This window comes from Onychostoma macrolepis, chromosome 20, assembly GCF_012432095.1.
Source record: "Onychostoma macrolepis isolate SWU-2019 chromosome 20, ASM1243209v1, whole genome shotgun sequence".
NCBI classification, from domain to species: Eukaryota; Metazoa; Chordata; class Actinopteri; order Cypriniformes; family Cyprinidae; genus Onychostoma; species Onychostoma macrolepis.
In genome coordinates, this window is record NC_081174.1 from 4861268 (window position 1) to 4882299 (window position 21032).

A 21032-nucleotide genomic window follows, 5' to 3' on the forward strand; every position below is an offset into this window, starting at 1 on the left:
CTCGTCCAGAGTCACAGCAGCACGTCACAGCTGCTCGTCCAGAGTCACAGCAGCACGTCACAGCTGCTCGTCCAGAGTCACAGCAGCACATCACAGCTGCTCGTCCAGAGTCAAAGCACGTCTCAGCTGTTCACGTCACGGCTGCTCGTCCAGAGTCACAGCAGCACGTCACAGCTGCTCGTCCAGAGTCGCAGCCCATCACGGCTGACCTTCCAGAGTCGCTGCCCGTCACGGCTGACCTTCCAGAGTCGCAGCCCGTCACGGCTGACCTTCCAGAGTCGCAGCCCGTCCGGGCTGACACACCCAGATCATCAAGGTCAGTCTTCCACTATCCCAATTTGATGTCTAGTTTGAGGGATGTACCGTTGGTGTCTGCTCGCACGGCTGGCATCCCCAAACCAACTCACACTAACCCTCCTGTTCTTATACATATTCCCCTGTCCGAGGCACTTCCCCTGATGGGAATCGCTTTATGTTGCGTTTGGGCTGCGTACACCACCGCAGAACTGCCCGAGGTGGTGGCACACGCTGCAGAACCTTCCGAAGCGGCCGGGCTCGCCTCAGCCTCTTGTATGGTGGTGGCGCCCTGCAATGTTCTCTCGGTCTGTCGAGTTGTGGTCGAGGAGACTGTTACCGCTGTAGAACCTCCAGAGGTGGCGGCAACCGCTGCAGAACCTCCGGAGGTGTCAGTGGTATCCACTCACCAACTCTCGTCTTGCCCTGCCACGGCCACAGAGGCCGTCCTTGATTCCTCGTCCTGTCCTGTTTCGGCCAAGGAGGCAGTCCCTGAACTCTCGTCCTGCTCTGTCACGGCTGTGGAGGCCATCTGTGAATCCGCTGCCTGTCCTGTCGCAGCCAGAAGGGCCGTCAATGAACTCTCGTCCTGTCCTGTCGCAGCCAGAAGGGCTGTCCCTGAACTCACGTTCTGTCCTGTCGCGGCTATGGAGGCCGTCAGTGAACTCTCGTTCTGTCCTGTCACGGCTAAGGAGGCCGTCAATGAACTCTCGTTCTATCCTGTCACTGCTATCGAGACTAATTATAAACTTCCTATGTTCCCTATCTCAGTCCTTGTGTCTGTGCATGTTCTGTCTCCTCCTTGTGTCTCCAGTCTCCCTAGTTCCCAGGCTCTGCTGTGGGTTCCTGATCCGTCGTGGTGGTCTTCGGGTCCGTCTGCTCCGCTCTGGTCTTCTGCTCCACCTGTTCCACCCGCTCCGCTGTGGTGGTCCACTATCTGGCTCTGGTGGTCTTCTGCGCCGCCCTGGTGGGCTCGTGCTCTATCTGCGCCGCCGTAGTGGTCTGCTGTCGGGCTCTGGTGGTCTTCTGCACCGCCGTGGAGATCTTTGGGTCCGCCCTGGTGGGCTCAAGTCCCGCCTGCTCCGCCCTGGTGGGCTCAAGTCCCGCCTGCTCCGCCCTGGTGGGCTCCAGTCCCGCCTGCTCTGCCCTGGCTTCCTGCTCTGCCGGCTCTACCTCGGTCCCAGATCACTCCGCTTCCACAAGGACCTGGCCCTCCATCCCTCCCCCTGTTCCGCCTCCGCTCCACCTCCCTCCTGGATTAAAGACTGTGTGGAGCGTCTGGAAGCCGCTCTTAGGGGGGGGGCTCTGTCACAAATCTGGTCTGCACTTCCGTCCATTCACCACCAGAGGTCACCCACTCACCACATGGACTCTCACAGCACACAGCACACTGGACTCAATTTCCCATCATCCATTGCACTAATTGAGCACACAGCTGTAGGCACTAATCACACGCACACCTGATCCCACGCACACACTGATCACACACCTTATTTAAACCCTGGACTTTCCCTGCCACACTGCCGAGTATTGTTTGCGTTTACTGCTCTCATAGCTGTAGCAACTCTCTGTGCCCCTGTTAGTTTCCCTAGTGATCCCCTGCCTGTCTTGGATTGTTTTCCCGTGTTTATTCTAGCCCGTGTTCCCTGGATTATCTCTCTGCCTTGCCCTCTGGATTCTGTTCGCCGATCATCGACCTTTGCTTGCCCTAGGATTACTCTTTGTCTTGTCCCTGCCATACCTGTTTGCCATTGCTCGACCCTGCCTGTATTATGACCATGCCTGTAAATAAAAGCTTGCAATTGGATCCGCACGTCTCATGTCTTGTCAGCCCCGTTACAATAACTTAGGCTATTCCTTAAAAATAACCAATGACTTTTTAAACCGTTTAAACCGATCCTGGAGAGACCACAGTCCTGCAGAGTTTAGCTCCAACATTAAAAACTCACCTGCCTGGCTTTAACCCTAGATATTGATTGGAAAGTGTGTTTGATTAGGGATGAGCTGAAGTTACTGTGGCTGTCCAGGACCGACTTTGGCCACCCCTGGTTTAATCGAATTTAAATTCTTACTGTCGGTTTACAGATAGGTTACACTGCCTATAGCCTACCATATTAGACCCATGCCAAGCTTTGATAGGAGCACTGAGTGTTACGGATTCACTTAGTGTAAATAGCATCTATCGCTGAGAAAATATGATATTTACACTTAGTGTAAATAGCATCTAGTGTAAATAGCTGCTGCCTTAATTTTATTTTGGATATACAGTGGGTATGGAAAGTATTCAGACCCCCTTAAATTTTTCACTCTTTGTTATATTGCAGCCATTTTCTAAAATCATTTAAGTTAATTTTTTTTCCTCATTAATGTACACACAGCACCCCATATTGACAGAAAAACACAGAGTTGTTGACATTTTTGCAGATTTATTAAAAAAGAAAAACTGAAATATCACATGGTCCTAAGTATTCAGACCCTTTGCTGTGACACTCATATATTTAACTCAGGTGCTGTCCATTTCTTCTGATCATCCTTGAGATGGTTCTACACCTTCATTTGAGTACAGCTGTGTTTGATTATACTGATTGGACTTGATTAGGAAAGCCACACACCTGTCTATATAAGACCTTACAGCTCACAGTGCATGTCAGAGCAAATGAGAATCATGAGGTCAAAGGAACTGCCTGAAGAGCTCAGAGACAGAATTGTGGCAAGGCAAATTTCTGCTGCACTTCAGGTTCCTAAGAGCACAGTGGCCTCCATAATCCTTAAATGGAAGACGTTTGGGACGACCAGACCCCTTCCTAGAGCTGGCCGTCCGGCCAAACTGAGCTATCGGGGGAGAAGAGCCTTGGTGAGAGAGGTAAAGAAGAACCCAAAGATCACTGTGGCTGAGCTCCAGAGATGCAGTCGGGAGATGGGAGAAAGTTGTAGAAAGTCAACCATCACTGCAGCCCTCCACCAGTCGGGGCTTTATGGCAGAGTGGCCCGACGGAAGCCTCTCCTCAGTGCAAGACACATGAAAGCCCACATGGAGGACTCCAAGATGGTGAGAAATGAGATTCTCTGGTCTGATGAGACCAAGATAGAACTTGTTGGCCTTAATTCTAAGCGGTTCTTACCTTCCAACAAGACAATGACCCTAAGCACACAGCTAAAATAACGAAGGAGTGGCTTCACAACAACTCCGTGACTGTTCTTGAATGGCCCAGCCAGAGCCCTGACTTAAACCCAATTGAGCATCTCTGGAGAGACCTAAAAATGGCTGTCCACCAACGTTTACCATCCAACCTGACAGAACTGGAGAGGATCTGCAAGGAGAAATGGCAGAGGATCCCAAATCCAGGTGTGAAAAACTTGTTGCATCTTTCCCAATAAGACTCATGGCTGTATTAGATCAAAAGGGTGCTTCTACTAAATACCGAGCAAAGGGTCTGAATACTTAGGACCATGTGATATTTCAGTTTTTCTTTTTTAATAAATCTGAAACACACGACAGGCACTGTTTGGATGTGAATGATTCTTGTATGTTCAATGCATGGCCTCTGTGTTTCACTAGCTCCATTCCCATGGACACCTTTTGTTTGACCTAATTCTGTATATTTCCAGCCTAAGACATGTGTTTAATCCGTATCTAAAGCCGTGTCTACACCAAGAGAACCCATTATAATCAGTTGACTGTCCACACGGGAAGTGGCACGAGGGGACAAATCTTCTGCAGTAACTGATGCGTATCTTGGAAACATGCGTTGAATGCGTTGAAAGCGAAACCTAAAAAAACAGCGCACATAAGAAAGCGATTGCACGCTTCCGCGAGCTTCAGCAAATGCACTCGATCACAGACTGCACGCTTCCCAGCCAAAACAACCCCCCACGTGAAACTGAAATAATAACCACGCCCGCCAAGCTCGACAGTAGTGACAGCAGTGGCAAACCACCAGTCACTCAAGTGGCCACGCCCTTAATTATGCAGAACTTTAAGGCTTGATATAATTTAAACGGATGAGTCATAAAAAAATTCACCCCCCTCACAGTTGTCATGAAGGGCAAAATTAGCTATATAGACCAAAATCATTTTTTGAACCAGGCTGTAAACATGTTTTTTTTTTCTGCTGTAAAGTTGGGCATTTTAACATGGGGAGTCTATGAGATTGACTCCCTTTTGCAGCCAGCCTCTAGCGGCCAGTCGATGAATTGCAGTTTAAGTCACTTCCGTGTTGGTTTCAAGAGAGAGAGCGGGAGGTTGCCGCTTGGGTAAAACATGCCCTCCTCATTACCCTACGGACAAAGACAGGTAGAAATGAATAAATGTGGAAATAAATGAATAAATAAATACGTAAATAAATACATAAATGTGAAAATAAATAAAAGTGGAAACAAATAAATGTATAAATAAGAAAAAAAAAATTAATTTATTTATTTCTAATTATGGCAGGATTGCGATTCCATAACAGCCTCTCAGATATTTAATTGGTCGATGCCTAACCAATAAAATTCGATGGTTTCTTTGCATGATGACGTCATGCAACAGTGCCCATTTGTTAGGAGAACCGGCTTTTGGAAAGCAGCTCGGCACGGCAGAAGACTGTGGAAGTAATATATTGAATCTATAGGAGTTAGTCACTTCTATAGATGCAATTCCTTTTTATAAACATATGGTCTACAGTACATCAACACTTCCAGATTCCTATGGGGGGAAAAGCTGTTTTGTGATGAATGAACATGAATAAATGAATGAATGAACGTAGAACTGATTTAGTAAGTTCTTCAGTGATTCAACATGCATATATTCACTGTACCCTAAAGACAACAACTTTATAATATATATTTTTTTAATATTATAATTAATTTTTTGCAAAATGTATGCACTATGCCTTTGTGATAATTTTGTGTTTCTCAGTTTCTTGTGTAAATACATTACAAAGGTAGACTTGAGGTAAAAGACCATGCAAGAACATGAAAAACCAAATGATGTGGATAAACAGCAGTTTGACATACATTAAACTATTATGTTAATGTCACCCAGTACAGAAGTATTTCTATGATTAAATGTGCTGGCCTATTCCATATAAGTAAAATTTTAGATTAAAAACAACTTCACGTGCAAAGTATTAATACTACTCTTAAAGTTAAAGTTGAAGGCTTCTGCTGAATATAATAAGCAACATTTTTAATCAATCAATCTCTACTGTGTCCTTGCTACAGCTTATTACACTCATATTATTTGTACGTTACTCCCTTACCTGCATCAGTTTTATCCTGTTTCATTTTCTATTATGCCTTAATAGCTTTATATTGGACTTAACCCATTTAATCCCACCGGTCACAATAGTGACCGTAAAAAAGTTTTTCATTTATAAAGCTCTACAAACCGTACCGACTGATGTTTTAATGCACTTCCTGCAAATATGGAAAAAATAAAGGGTCTCAATTAAATATGTGCAGTTTCACATAATTAGTGCAAATTGTCACATGACCAGAGGAGTTTATTTCCTGTTTGCACCTTGAGCAGATGATGGATGCATCAAAGCTCCAAAACGAAAGGCTAGTAAAGTATGTTAACATATGTATAACATAAACATAAAGTATGTTAATATGACAAAGATTTTTGGTACACATTATCTTTAGGGTGTCTAGTATTAATATATGCATTTGCATATATTCAGTTTTGTTGAGTGTGGTCATAGAGTGAGTAAACATGTTGGTGGTCACAATAGTGGGATAACGGTGAACTTTATTTTACAATATCCAATGGCAGTTGCTAGTGAAAATGACAATAAAATGTTGCAATGACAAAATATTGCACTAAATTAAAAAATCAAATGTTAGAAAAATTTTACAATAATGATGTTGTAATACTTGTAGCATTGATTTAAAAAAATGTATGTTATATTTTAGAAAAAGTAACAATTTTGAAATGCGGTGATGGTTGAATTTTTTTGTTTTTTATCTCAGTGTTCCTATCAATGTTGCATAAGTTTTTTTTATGCATAATAGTAACCCTAGAATGTGATAAAACATTTTAAAATAGCTGAGCTAAGATATATAACAATTTATATGACTGCAGAAATATGTGATTTCAGTACTCTCCATGTCCCACTATTGTGACCGAACATAAAACACAATTTATATTGGCTTAATTTAGACATTTGTAACTATTAATCTGCAACTTTGAATTAAAAAAACGGGTGTTTTGATTATTGCCCCTGTATGCAAATCAAGAGATTCAGCTTTTCACATCAGAGCTGTGAGTGTAAATTTCAACTTACAAGTACAAATATTATAACAATTACTCACATTCAAAACAACACGGCCTCGAGTTTTGCTGCTATAATACCTCCATAGATTTCTGTCTAATGTTAGGTTTAGGGTTTGAGCAGTGATTGTTTTGTACAGTAAATGCTTTGTGCAAAAAAGTATCTTAATCAACAGATTCTCAAATTCTGCTTAATTCCGCAATTTTTTGCAGGTTAGCAGAATGGTGAAAGTTAGACCAGCTAGGACCAGTACGCAAATTCATTCTCAAAGGAATTGTCATAGTGCTGTTATAATGGTGCTGTTTAACAGGATACTGATCCAGCCAAGTGACAGTTAATTCAGATGTGATCCTGTCACATTACCAGCAGATGTGGCATTGACAAACCTCCTCAAGATCAGAGGGTCCTCACCTCCCGTAGTTCCTTACTGCTGTTCACTACAGTTTCCCAGAGTGTGAAATCACAGCAGAGATTTGACAGATGTGTTCGTGCATGACCAGTCGCAGAAGTGGTGTCAGAGAACAGGACCAGACCAGACCATAACAGCCCAGAAATTACTTTCTGCCTGCACAGAGCACCATAGAGATGACACTAATGTCCCATCTACTGTTTGTGACCACAGCTAAAATATAAGGCCAATACAAAAGCAATTCCAGACTGCCTAGAGTGAACTACTCAGCTTCAGAACAACAAAGTGTATTCTGTTTAAGTAAAGGGTAGACTTAATAACACATCTTGTGTTAAAGTGCAGGTCTACAATATAGCAGAACAAACCTCAGATTATGGCTGTCTTTAAAAAAACATGCGCTGCTTTGCTGTCTACTACCTGTCAGAGCACTATCATAGCTAAAATGGTACGTCATAAGAGACTGATTTAAAACATAGACAGCAACTCTGTACATCAGAAAAGTACACATATGGATAGGAATAGTTACTCAAGTAGAAGTAAAGGAATAATGTTAATAATTACTTGAGTAAGAGTTCAAAAGTATCCAATGAAAAGACTACTCAAGTAGTAAGTTACTACTTACTTTGAATCTGATTCAGAACAAGCAAGATAATGATGTTGGTGAAGTTCATGAATTGTGTATTACAATAGGAATGTTTTCTCCCCATTATGACCACACGTGAGAGGTGGTGTGTCAAAATATTAATGTACTCTTCAAAATGCCAGAAGATAAACTGACAATATAATATCAGTGACCAAAATGCATGTAAAAGGAACTGCTTCGTGGACATAAAGCAAACTGAATTCAGAGTAGCCTACCTCCATGGGAACATCTGCAGTACTCACATACATGATAAAGTTCTTTCAAAAAGAAAATGAAATGGGAAGGTATCGGGAATAAGACAGAATTTACAGCATGCTTGACAACGATGAGCCTGCTTTCACTGTGACATCAAATCTAGTGTCCCTAGCTGGCGTACTTTACAAAAAACGATTTCACAGCTGGCTAAATCCAATTTTGTCACAAAATCTCCATGCCATACAAAATCTTATTTTGGGAGCAAAATATTCCTCATTTTGTGAGGAAATCATTCTCGATTCTTCATTTCCCCTTTCTCTCACAGTACACATGAAGTCATGAGGGACTAGACGCGAGGAGGTCTAGAATGTTCAGAGTGCTGATATGATGGCGACTGTGCCATGGCTATGAGGTCATGTCATATTTAATAACTGTAATGGCCTGTAATAGGAGCACCCTGGTGAGTACAGTGTCATCAATGCAACGCATCAAAAATATTCAGCTATTTCTTTAACGTCTGTGTCTACTAGAAGCCAAAGCCCTGAGCCCTGAGAAGATGAGTGGGTGGAGGATATAGCACTGTGAATAACCAGACACTCTTGTGCCTCATCTTCTTGACTCATTTAGACTGCAGAATGTCTGTTTCACATGTTCTACAATGGAAACACTTCCAGAAACAAATATCCACTCTAACTCTTCAGCTCTGTCATTCCCAACAAGATCTCAGTGCCATCTCAGTGCCGGAAGCACTTGTTTCGATCGGGTCACTTCTGATCTGCATTATCATGTCAGATCTTGGCTTTGACAGACGGACACGAGAAAAGCTTGTATTACACAGAATCAATGCCGTCAGGCCGTATCCCTGTCAAAGGCCTGCCACAAGTCTTTTTGCTCAAGCCTGTCTTCTGGGACGGTCGGAGGAAAAAGCAAGATCAGAATGATATGCATTGTTGTCTGGCTAATGTCACCTTCACTGAGTGTCCTACAGGAGTTTGAATATGTAACACTGCATTGTAGACGTGGCAAAGCATTGTATTGTATCCTTTAGGAGCCTGGCCAATGTTCTCTGTTTCCAACGAAACAGTGTGTATTGAGAACAGCAAATAAATGAAAATAAATCAGTGGCATTGCAGAATTCATTCTTCATTCCTCAACCCTAAACATTGTTTTGCCTGGATAAGATCTAATATTGATATTCGTGGAGTGTGGTCATAATGCATTTGTCTTCTAAAGTCAACATTATTTTCTGCTTTCTGGATAGAAGAGCCATAGCAAAATAATACCTGCAATTTCCTTTTAGGTGAGAAGGTTAATGAAATTCCAGCACCAAAACAAACACAGATACAATCTGCTTTATCAAGATTTTTTTATTCAGAAAAAAAGATGTTAGATATTTTGATTAGTTCTCAGAAAATATATAAGTAAGCTTATTGTGTTACCTCTTAGGCAAAAAGTGTTTTTACAAACAAATTTAGAAATATTATACATTTAAATTAAATATTATACTAAAATTGTACAAAATCATGCACATCAGTTGCAATTCTGTATTATTTTGTATGTGTCCTACACATTTGCATCATTTGTATCATTAATTCCAAATAGGTAGAGCAGTGCAAAAGTAAAAAAAAAAAAAAAGATTTGGTTTTAGGGATGTGAAGTGTATTTGTGCACCTTCTTTGTGCACAGTACACGCCTGCGACTCCCCTCAGCACACTCTAATTGTTCCAAGCCATAGCAGGCAGTTTCAAACAGGGCCATTTATCTTCCAGGGCAAAGGAAATGGTCTTTGGCCTTGATCTTTAATCACTCCCCTGCCGCAGTGTGCAAGGTCATCAGAGAAGTGGTGACAAACAGTCGTACAGAACTGCCCTCGTCGCACTGAGACTCGCTGACTAAAATTAGAGAGCGACACGGGCCCAACAGGATGTTTCAATTACAGCCCGAGATCAGGACAGGAAAAAATGAAGCGTCCAGTTACTGCGTGTGGCTCCGTGTGTAATGGAGATGCAGAGGGAAAGGGAAATCTGGGCAGAGACATTTAGGATAGAGAAGAGGCAGAGAGGGGCAAAGGACAGAGGATTGGAATTCACAAGGATTATAGAAAAGTCTATTATCCAAAAAGAAGAGATTTCACTGCTAATGCTGAACTCTAGGTAATTTGAGATTTGAGGAAAATTTCTGAAAAGATTAAAATGAAAGGATAAGCAAATTTTGGAACACTTTGAAGAAATCAACTGCTAAAATCATTGTTTACTATTTACTCATTGTCTCATGTCATTCCGAGCCCATATTACTCAGTGTGTAAGATAAGAAAATACAGAATGTCTGAGATGCTCTTTTCCAAAAAAGAAAATGAAAATGAACATACGGCATATCTTCTTGCTTTTAAATTCATCATGGCACTACCTTCGTGGAAAGCAATTCATTATCTCCTTATTTTACAATCAAAATCTAATTGTACTTCATCAAGACAAACACTCAAATCACAACCTGTAAAGCTGGACATGAATGTAAATGCTACTTTAGTTCTTCTAAAAAAAAGCGGCTATTTCATTAGCTTATTTAAGCTGACATCTGTGAGCTTCCGAACCATCGTCCAGACAGCAGCCACATTCAGACAATAAATCATTCTTAAGATGTTTCATTACAGCATCGAAAGAGACGGCATTGTGTTTACCCTGTGCTTATATACTCACTGTCATCCTCTCGCTGGCTAGAGAGGCTAAATGTGAGTGGTGCTGATTTGAATACTGATCTGGCAGGGAGTCTGAGATCAATGGGACTTTTAGTGAGCACAATGTGGGATTCAGCCCTCAATGGCTGCCATTCACATCTACTCCAGCCAAGACCTACACTGAAACTGAGGGATATTGTCAAAAATAATTCCATTCATCATAAAATCATGTATGACCATGTATGTTGAGCATATAATAAAATCATGGTTAGAAATGAATGATAATAGGCTAAATCTAAAATGTCCATCCTTTCATAGCTCTGATAATGCATTTCACTCTATTGAATTGATAAATCTTGATCTCACCAATTCATATGAATCTATTTTTGTTGTTAATTACATAATAATTATAGTTATTATATATAACTAATACTATGCAGCAATTAAAAATGAATTCATTCAGCCATGTTGTTTTGTTTGGAACGGTTTTGTTGACTGAGCAAAAGTTGACAAATAGCAGGCAATACTGTGTCTAAAATGTAAACTGCAATGGTACTACAGATCTTTTGCGGGCAATATAATACATTTTGGGGACTGAGTAGTCAGATACTTTTTATTCACAGATTTTAGTTAAGGTAACTAGGTAAAAGGGTACCTTGACAGTTGAACTACTTAATCATGAATTAATCGTGAATAGTTTGACAACAACAGTATCAAAGTTACTTTACCAATACTTTTTACACAAGCTGTTGTACGGGACTTTGTGTTACATGCTTACATTAATGCTGCTATTTGTTTTTGTAACACCTTTAGCTTCTTAGTGTCAGGGGAGCTAAGATAGATTGAGGCGATTGTGTACACTCATGCAGAGCAGAGGATTGTTGCTTCCCTGGGCCACATGTTCGCACACATCCCCTGCATGCTTTTTTCTAATGAGCCCTTCAACCTGGAAGTCCCCCATCCATCTGCCACCTTCACGTAATTGGGACCACCAAGCTGTCCCAAGGCACCCAGCATCAATCTCTCTGTGTGCGGCATGAGAAAAAGAGTGGGAGGTGAAATTACCACGCGGATTGCAAACAAGTACCTTGTTGCTGCTGACCTTTACATGATTCTAATGTACACGCGCTCTGTGCTCATCTGCAGGCAACCACTGCGGAGCCATAAGGCAACGAAGTTCAGGCTGAAATGAAAACATATAGGTATTGTCATGTGTGTGAGTTGCTATGAATCAGCTACACCCTGAGATCATAAAATGGTCACACAATGATCACAAAATGGATTGCAGAGGAATGAAAATGTGCTGAAGTGAAAGATGTTTGTGAAACTTCAAATGAATAAGACATAGCGCACTGGGGGGTTTCATCATGCAGGAAAATGTATGTGTCCTTAAACCGATCTACCTGTGTAAAGTACCAGCCATAATCTTTACGGCTTACAACTCAATATTCTTTGGCTATGTACATACTGCAGCTCTTAAAAAAATATAGTGACAACCACATTTACATTAAATGTAGTGTCTACTGAGGTAGGGTTAAGTAATCTAGAATATGGTCATGCAGAACAAGGTATAAATACTAATAAACAGCCAGTATGCTAGTAATATGCATGCTAACAAGCAAATAGTTCTTAGTGAAGAATATATTTATATTATATATTCTCTAATATAAAGTGTTACTGAAGAACGGGAACAATATTTTTTTTTTTAGATACATGACAATCCAACAATATTATTTCGAATGCAATAATCTTTTTGGCACAAATACAATTTACATTAAATTCAACATGATTTCAGATGCTAGCATTTAACTAAATATTCCACTATAAAAAGAGAATACCTACAATGCCATTCAAACACTCAAATCTGTTCTTTCACACAAACTGTAAATCTGTTCTTTCACACAAAGCATGCTAAAGTATTCAGAAAACAGCAGAGCCACTAAATGACACTGGAAAATCCCAATCTGCTATAGAGTGTGCGAGTGTGTTGTCTTTCCATTTTCACATTACTTTTCTCACCTCTTTTTTACTTTCACCTCATCACACTCAACACAATTGGCCTTTTTCTCTCCTCCCCCGCACTTAAACAACAAACAATCAAGCCGTGTCCTGTCAGCTACATTAACTACAGTAATTGAGTGCGTTGGAAGCCATAGCCTTTCTTTCTGTTCAGTGGAAATGAGAATTCCCCACTGCTACTCTCCTTTAAGTGCAAGACTTGCACAATCAGATAATGACTACATCCTCAACAGGCATATATTTGAAGCAGTGGTGATGGAGTAGTCATGTAGCGTATCTAATGCTTGTGAGGCTTGCAGGTTTAGCCGTGACTCACACATCATTAAAACAGCACATAGCTGAAATCACTGGAATTAGTCATTCAGTTTGGAGGCGGATGATGAGAGGTGACGTAAACAGCTAAACGAATTGAACGCTTAGAGCTGGAATCTGGAATAATGCAACACCAGATAAAGACCATCATCTGTTTCATAACTGTCAGCAAGTGTCCGACTGCAATGATTAAGGGCACCTACACACCAAGAATTTTGTTGTATCAGAGAATTCTGCAAAATCATTGATTTCAATGAGAATGGTGCACTACAAAGACAACAGAACACTAGGGTTGGCATTCTGATGTTTGCAACTTTTGCTTAAACTCAGACACAGACATCCATTGATGGATGAGAAGCAGATTTAGTTGTGCTTTTTTCAATCCAATTCACTGTATTATCTGTTTCCACACTCTCAAGATGTATCTCCTATCCATAGATTGTTCCATCAGAGCTTCCTCTAGTCTATACAGTATGTGCCCTAACACCTTGACAAGGGGTCTACAATACAATTCCAGGACAAAAACCACAGCTAACAGAGGGAATGTGCCCTTTACCTTCAGACAAATTTGTCCCTGAGACACCCAGGTTGAGAAAAATGCTTACAGCCTAACTACATCTAGAAAAAAAGAATATGCTGCACAACTGCTTGCAGCTATTAGTATTGATGCTCCTATTATTGTTACTTCAAGGGCGCTGATTGCACCCTCTGTGAAAAAAACAGCTACCACCACTAAACAACATGTGGATGTGTGTGTATCTGTTAACATGCTCAGTGTTGTCTTCGGTCATGTCAGCATTTCTACAATGCCTCTTGCTTCTGTTGTTCCCTAGTGTGTAGAAGCATCATTGAGCAGACAGAGGCCCGGGGCACAGTGAACATCCCTTGCTAGAGATGAATGGATATGCACACTCTCACCAGAGTCGCCCTCTTCTACCAGAGATCAAGTGTGAGGCAAGACCTCTCCCAGGTGTCCCATCATTAATTAAGCGTTAGATTGCTCTACTGTCCCTGCCTGGATCAGCTCAATCTGTCTACAGATAAAACATGATCGCACACCTCTTACTTCTCAGACCCTGGGGTGGCCTGCAAGGGTGGGGAGTCAGAGGACTGTGCCAAATAGCACCTTACAAGTGTAGCCACTAGACCCCAAACCACTCAGAACAGCCCAACATCGGTCACAGTCTGGGACCCTCAGGGGGTGGAAAACCTGTCAGCTTCTACTACTTCTCTTGCTGTCTATGCTGACATGCAGCAAGGGAGCACTAAAAGTGAGACCTATGGAAAATTAATTTGTGGGCACAGCATGAATCAAAGGGCCTGAGGGCCTGGAAATTGATCTGGGAGAGCTTGTCTTAGAAAAAAATACACTTACAACAAACCCAAAATAGAGATCCTGTTGGAGTGGGAACATTCCTGTAGAAATATTTTGACTATATTTATTAAAGATGTTGTGGCTAAAACCTGAATCTCTAATTTTGCTATTAATACAAGAGTGTCTTACAAAATTTACATATCAAAGCAGAAAAATACAGTGCTCATAAAATGAGTGATTTGTTTCATTGAATCTCTTTTAGAATGCATTACAGATTAATTAGCTTTCACGAGTGCGCTATAGCACTTTCATTAACCATAATATTGCAAAGCATATATTGTCCTAACCTAACCCCAACTAAATCAAGGGGTAATGATTGGTAAAATCAAAGGGCAATGATTGGTCGATCAGAATGGTACAGTGCCCAGCCTTCAACCAAAACTTAGTCCTAAACATCAACCCTAATCCTACATCACTTAAATCTGATATTATTCCAGGACCAACAAAGATGTTAATCCAGGAGTATACTTTACTCAGCAAAAGCACAGACCAAAACCATGCACTAATATTCATCCATTTGGTCACATGGATGCTGGACTCTATTCCAGCATCTTCAAGCATAACAGGTGGGCTGTCCATCACAGGGCTAAAATAGACAGACAGATACACACATTCACAATCTAACTCACAACTACTGCAGTCTCTAGTTCACGTAACCTGTAGGTCTTTGGATTGTGGCGGAAATTTAAGTATTCAGATGAGTCACTCCAACATGGAAAGAACATACACAGTCCACACAGAATGATCTCCTGTGTTAGCGATGACTCAACTGGGGACCTTTTGCTGTGAGGTAACAGTGATAATATCCTAACATGATATATAAATAACATTCACACAGTGCTGTGACCTACTAGTTAACATGTTAAGATATGGGTGATGTGAGTTCATGTCCAGCTCCTGTTTTACTGGAAATGTAAAACCAAATGACCTTGGCCAAATGACCAAGAAGGACAAAGAGCCTTCATGTCCTGAAATTGTCTGCATGTGAGTTTGAGGGCCCTTATCAATAGTTGGGTTGTCAACTCACTGATGAAGTCACGCTGCAGTCAGCACTGATATGAGAGGTTATTATTATACTGGTTGATCTGTTTAAAGGTGAGGAGAGAATAAGTCTTCTTGGCCTGTCGATGAGCAGTGCCCTAGGGAGAGTTATGGCTTTAATATGAACACTGCTGCTTCAATTTTTCCCCTAGCATCAATGAAATGGTCAGCATGATCAGACATTCATTGGCCTCATGTCAGACTGTGTTAAAGAAAGCATTCTGGTAGTCGACAGACTCCACAAAGCATCTAAACAGCACATACAGTACAGCACAGATAGAAATGCTTTGCTCACCCCCAGGGAAGATAGTTATCATATACACACCCTTATATCGTCCCAACACTTTATTATTTTCCTTCTGTTAAACACAAAACAAAGCAAAAAAAAAAAAAAAAGTATCTTATAGTGCCAAGCTCCAAAATGAAAAAAAAAAAAAGTATATTCAATGTTTTCTAAAACAAATGATAATGATAGCTTTGTGTGAGGAACAAACTAAAATAAGATGTTATTCACTGATAATCTTCCCCTCATTTGGAACACACAAATGCTGAATTTTTGGCACACTAGTCACATAAGTTATGCTGGTTTTAATGGCAATCTCCATTGTTCTTGCCATGGCTAAGGTAGAGGGGAAGATGTTATGACTTCAGAAGACTTGGATTATAAGTGCATGACGCATATGGGTACTTTTATGGTGTTTTTAGTAAATTTTGGAGCATGTCATTACAACTCACCATCCATTTTCCATGTGTTCCATGTGTCATTTACCTTCAGTGTATATTCTTATTTTGTGTTGCACAGAAGAAATTATGTTATAAATATTTGGAACAACATGAGATGATCATTTTTCCAACTCTCCCCCCCAACTTTCTTAGAGGTTTTTTTTTTTTTGTCATTTTTTACAGAACATGAACAAAACTTTTGGATGCTGGACACAGACTCAACATGTCTCATTGGACAATTTCGATAGTTTTAAGACTAAGAAGCCAGATGACGAGGGTTTAGACTTGAGGTCTCTTAACTTCTCATGGTTTATATGAAAACATAAATGCACAATAAACACATCTTTACACTGTTGAGTATTTGGCCACCCTCACAATTTTGTCTACATCCTTGGTTTAAGGTAGACTAAATGGAGAAAATCAATGGATCTTACCTGAATTGTGGGTGGTGAGCGCTGCTTGCGGGTAGTGGTGGTTGACAGGGTGGTGGTTGTCTCGATGAAGGTGGTGGACATCTCTGGGGGCATGGAGGTGGTGGTACGTGAGGGACTTCTGCTGGTGGGCACATCCCCCACCAGTCTCACACTGCCATTTATCTTGATGTTAGCATGACCTTCAGCTGCCATGTTGAGAACCTTCAGGCCATTGTAATAAAGACCAGAGAGCTGGCCTTGATATGGTCGCTTGCGGTCATTACCGCCTATTGAGATGGTGGCTTGGGTGTTAAAAATGGTCAGCTGACGACCTGAGGGGAAGACCAGTGAAGGAAGACACAATTATATCAATTATTGTATTATTATTTTTTTTAATTTAGCTAATTGATTAATGTTATCATTAATGGACTATCTTTTAATATCCAGTCATAGTATTAAAAATTTTAATTAGCTTTTTTTTTTTTTTTTGCCGTGTTCACTGTGAGGTGCTTCTCATGCAAATGTTTTGGGGCAAATTTCACATGGCTTTTGGCACATGGTTAGAAATAGAAATGCAGGCCGATTAAGACTATTACACATTTACAATTTTATATTACAGCGGGCAAGGAAGAAAGCTCATCTCATACATTTCAAAGGAATATCATGTTGATTCATGCATGTAGAACCACTAATGGGATTTCAATGTGGTTTTAGACAGTGTTAAAGGGACTTTATAATCATCTTATGTAGTTTAGGCAATGACCTTTAAACGCATTTAATAATCCAAAGGACTTTAATGGTAAATTTGATAAATGGTCACCCCGCCCTTTCATCCTGTTTTTGAATGAAACTGAAGAGGTGTCGGTCGATTTCATCACAGTGAAACACAAAAAACACAAAAACACAAAAGTGCGTTAGTCAGCAAAGTAGCGTTTCACTTCAGCACCAATTTGTTGTCTTTGAAAACATGCTGCATTAAGGGTTGGGTTTTTGGATTATTCGACCACTAACATTAACACTATGGATGATCATTCCAAAGAAAAGTTAAAAACAAACATCCTGACTTTTGTTGAGTTTTGGTTTAGATTTAAAGTTGGAGACCAGAAGCTACGTACTTATGCAGTGCTATTCTTAGTTACCAGTCCCTTTAACTGGTCAATGATCTGATGGAAATAACAAAAGAGGATCACAATCCACATAAAAAATAATACTCAACGGAAATATTACGCAATGGGAAGGGAAGTAAATTATGAACATTTTAGGTTAATTAGTGGCAAAAGGCTAAGCAAAGAATCATCAGACCTGGTTGGACAAAAATATAACGAAACGACATGACAAGGAGCATATGAACGCAAACTAAAATCAACGAAAAAAACACTGAGGTCTTGTGAGGGTTACCTTTCTCATGTAGCCAATCTTCGACCGGCCGGGTATATTTGAACGGGATTTTCTTATTAGCCATTTGATAACGCTCATTGTCGCTGTTGCCTTTAAAGTTTGAAAGACATCTTAGCACATTGCACATTTATACACTGTTTAAGAAGGTTTAGCCGTGTTTAAAATGATTTAGGTCTTGTTATCATAGGCAGTTTAGTTCATTGTAAGGTTAACTTCAGTTGTAAGATTATAAGGCATTTTTATTAAATAGTAGCCAACTAAATAAACAGTTTAACACATATAATTATTGCAACAAGAATCACACACCACATTCAGACTTTAAGACAAAATACAGGCAACCGTTAAAGAGAGACATACTAACAATTCATTTCAAACTGCATTTCCACTGAGCATTTGTAACAGGTGATCTCCCACTCAGCAATCAAATGAGGTGTAACTGTTTTCCCACTGGACATCACATGCTTTTACATTTCAAGGTGCCAAGGAACTCTTTACGAACTATTAAGATAAGGGAAAGAGAGAAAGGGAGTGGATGAGAAAGAGAGAGAGACAGAAATAAAAAGAGATAATGTGTAGAAGCTCTAAACCTGCCGGGAAATAAGGCTTGTGATGACACAGATTTGAGGAAGACACTGCATACAGATGAGATCATTACAGCATGGTGTGAGGCCTGCTGCTGCGGGGTCCCTGGAAGCCCTCTGAGGCATTTGGCCGCTTGAATATTTTGCCATTATTTGGACTTTGTTACACTTCTTTCTCCGATTGGAGTGAGGTGTTAGGGTTGTAAGAGTGATCTAACATCTGCCATCTTGGGTGTATTTACTGCATGTCACGTCCAGCTGCACTTAACAAATGCTGTAACCAGTTAATCAAAGAATGTTGGAGCTTTTCATATTTCAAGCACATGTTAGATGAACATTGGTCATAATGAATGAAATGGCATGTTTGTCTTCCAAACTAAAGGATATTAAACAGATTCTGATTTTTGAAGTTTATCTTTTCTATACTTTGAACTAAAAGTATGACAATACAGTGAACAAGTCATATACTGTAGTGCACTTTTTAAAAGTTTTTTCAAACTCAACAGCATCTGTACCTACTCATTTTATTGCATGCAAAAGAACAGCATGAACGCTCTTCATGCTGGGTAAGTAACATTCAGCATGAGGGTAAGTTGATGACTACAGAATTTAATTTTTGAGTTCCTATGCATTTCCATGTACGTCAAGCAGGGGGAAAATATACTTTACAGTAGTACTCTGAAGAAGCTGTAATGCTAAGAAGAAGAAGAAGAAGAAGAAGAGAAACCCTACAGCTTGAGAGCAAAAAAAGTAAAAAGGACTTCAAAAGAGCAAAGTTACTCAACACATCTCACTTAGCTAAATAAGTCACTGAGTGCTGAGTCACAGCGTACCTTCTCAGAACTAGAAAGAGAAAAAGGTGCATAGAATAGGAGTGCTTTCCAGAAACACAAAGGTTCTGCAGTGACAGGGATGTGAAATGGACGAGGCCGGTGGCGATTCAAGGCCCCGCTTTTCTTGTGCTTTCCTTTTTAAATAGGCAGAAAAGGGGCTTCAAAGTGTGCTGGTTACTGCTGGCTGAGCAGGGGGGGATGTGGGCGAGGTAAAGGGGTGAGGGTGGGGGGTAATAAGTAGCTTCCAGGGCTGCCGATGCCTTTGATCCTGACGGGCAGCGCATGCAAGCCTGGGGCTGGAGTGGCTTTCCTGGATGGAGGCCTGCATGTTGGAGAGATCCAGGAGAGCTTGAGGGTTTGGACATTCATTTTAGACATCAGACGCTTTGCCAGCGCTCGCTATCTCTCATGGTAATGTGAATATATTACGATGATCTTTGCAGAGCTACCTAACCTCCAAACAATGTTCAGTGGCTATAGAAAATGGGAACCTGATGTTACAGCACAATGCATTGTGGGAATTTAGGACATGATGAATGTAAATGTAAACATTTTATATTATTTTATGTTAATATTATTCAGTGAGAATGGTTGTGGTGGCAATTGACACAGTAAGCATTAACCATTCCATCAAGATCTTAGTTGAACAATATAACAAAATAATATAAAATGTCTACATTCACTACTGAACTCAGGTGCAAGTGAAACTGAAATTTGGTAAGGTAAATGACTTAAAATGTGGCTTTATGACTATAGATTTATTATACAGTATATTACAAATACATTGATTTGCACTGAACTGCAAAATCGCTCACACCACAAATATGCCACAAATATTTGCGGCATCTTGTTGATACCCTTGTGTATCTTGCATCTTGTGTATGATTAAGCCCATTAATTTTCTTTATTTACTGCACTCTGCTTACTTGTTCAGCATATCTAGTAAGGAATCTTAAATTTCATTAAAGGCATTCAAGTGAAATCATTTATTTGTACAGTATCCGCAAAATACTTTTTTTTTTCCAGACATATGACTGAGCAATTTATTTTTAACTTGAAGAGATTTGCAAATTAGTTCTGCTTTATTCTAAGTGACTGTTTTCCGAAAATGTATAATATAAAAAGGTCTGCTTATTTTGTTGTGATTTTTAATTGTTTACACTGTGTGCTTCTAAGTGTGTCTAAAAATATGACAACCATTACACAGAATGCAACATGCCATGACATCACCCTTATGAGTGAATCTCATGAAAATTTGCCCTGATCACATTTCAGCCAAAAATGTAAATAATAATAATAATAATAATAATGTATTTATTTTAGGGGTGTCAACGTTAATGCGTTAACGCATGCGATTAATCCAAAAAAATGTAAATATTAATATTTTTTTAACGCAAATGAATCGTTTGATAAGGTTTAACCCCAACTTCTTCCCGTCATCGCAGCACGGAAGGTTATCTATCGTTGTGTGATGAGGGTACAGTGAACCAGTGTTGCCAGGGCAGCGGCACAAGTGGGCTATTTTTAAAATACAGTCGCGGGAAAAAATTACAGAGCCGTGGGTTGCGTTTTTTTGGGCTACTTTTATAATATACCGCGGCCGCGCAAAGTGTATATAGACAAATAAAAATTCAAATAGATCCTTTTACTAATGTGTATTATACTTGGAATGTATCCCTGGCAACTTAAGAACGGAGAGGCGGTTGTAACATCACAAACAACGTGAGTTTCAGCCAGAGCATACATATTTATTTCTGCTGTGTAAAAGCCTTAACATGACAACAGCCACTATATATTATATAAGATAATACACACACGATTACGATAGATATGGTTTGTATATGATTTTCTTGAGTTGAATGTGT

At 40.3% G+C, this 21032-nt stretch overlaps 1 protein-coding gene across 16 annotated transcripts in view; it reads right to left on the reverse strand.

Annotated features, from left to right (window-relative positions):
- nrxn3b (neurexin 3b) overlaps nt 1-21032 on the reverse strand; it is a 357597-nt gene that overhangs the window by 32192 nt on the left and 304373 nt on the right. For 11 of the 16 annotated variants that reach the window (XR_009267577.1, XR_009267579.1, XR_009267578.1 and 8 more), the window contains 2 exons: nt 17754-17843; nt 16377-16687 (listed from right to left, as the gene is read on the reverse strand). Coding sequence is in view for 12 of the 16 variants with exons in the window: in XM_058755796.1 (XP_058611779.1) it covers nt 16377-16687; nt 17754-17843 (401 nt within the window). In the remaining 4 variants the exon portion in view is untranslated. The remainder of the gene's footprint in view (nt 1-16376; nt 16688-17753; nt 17844-21032) is intronic. The other 5 variants (XM_058755795.1, XM_058755794.1, XM_058755793.1 and 2 more) reach the window with 1 other exon arrangement.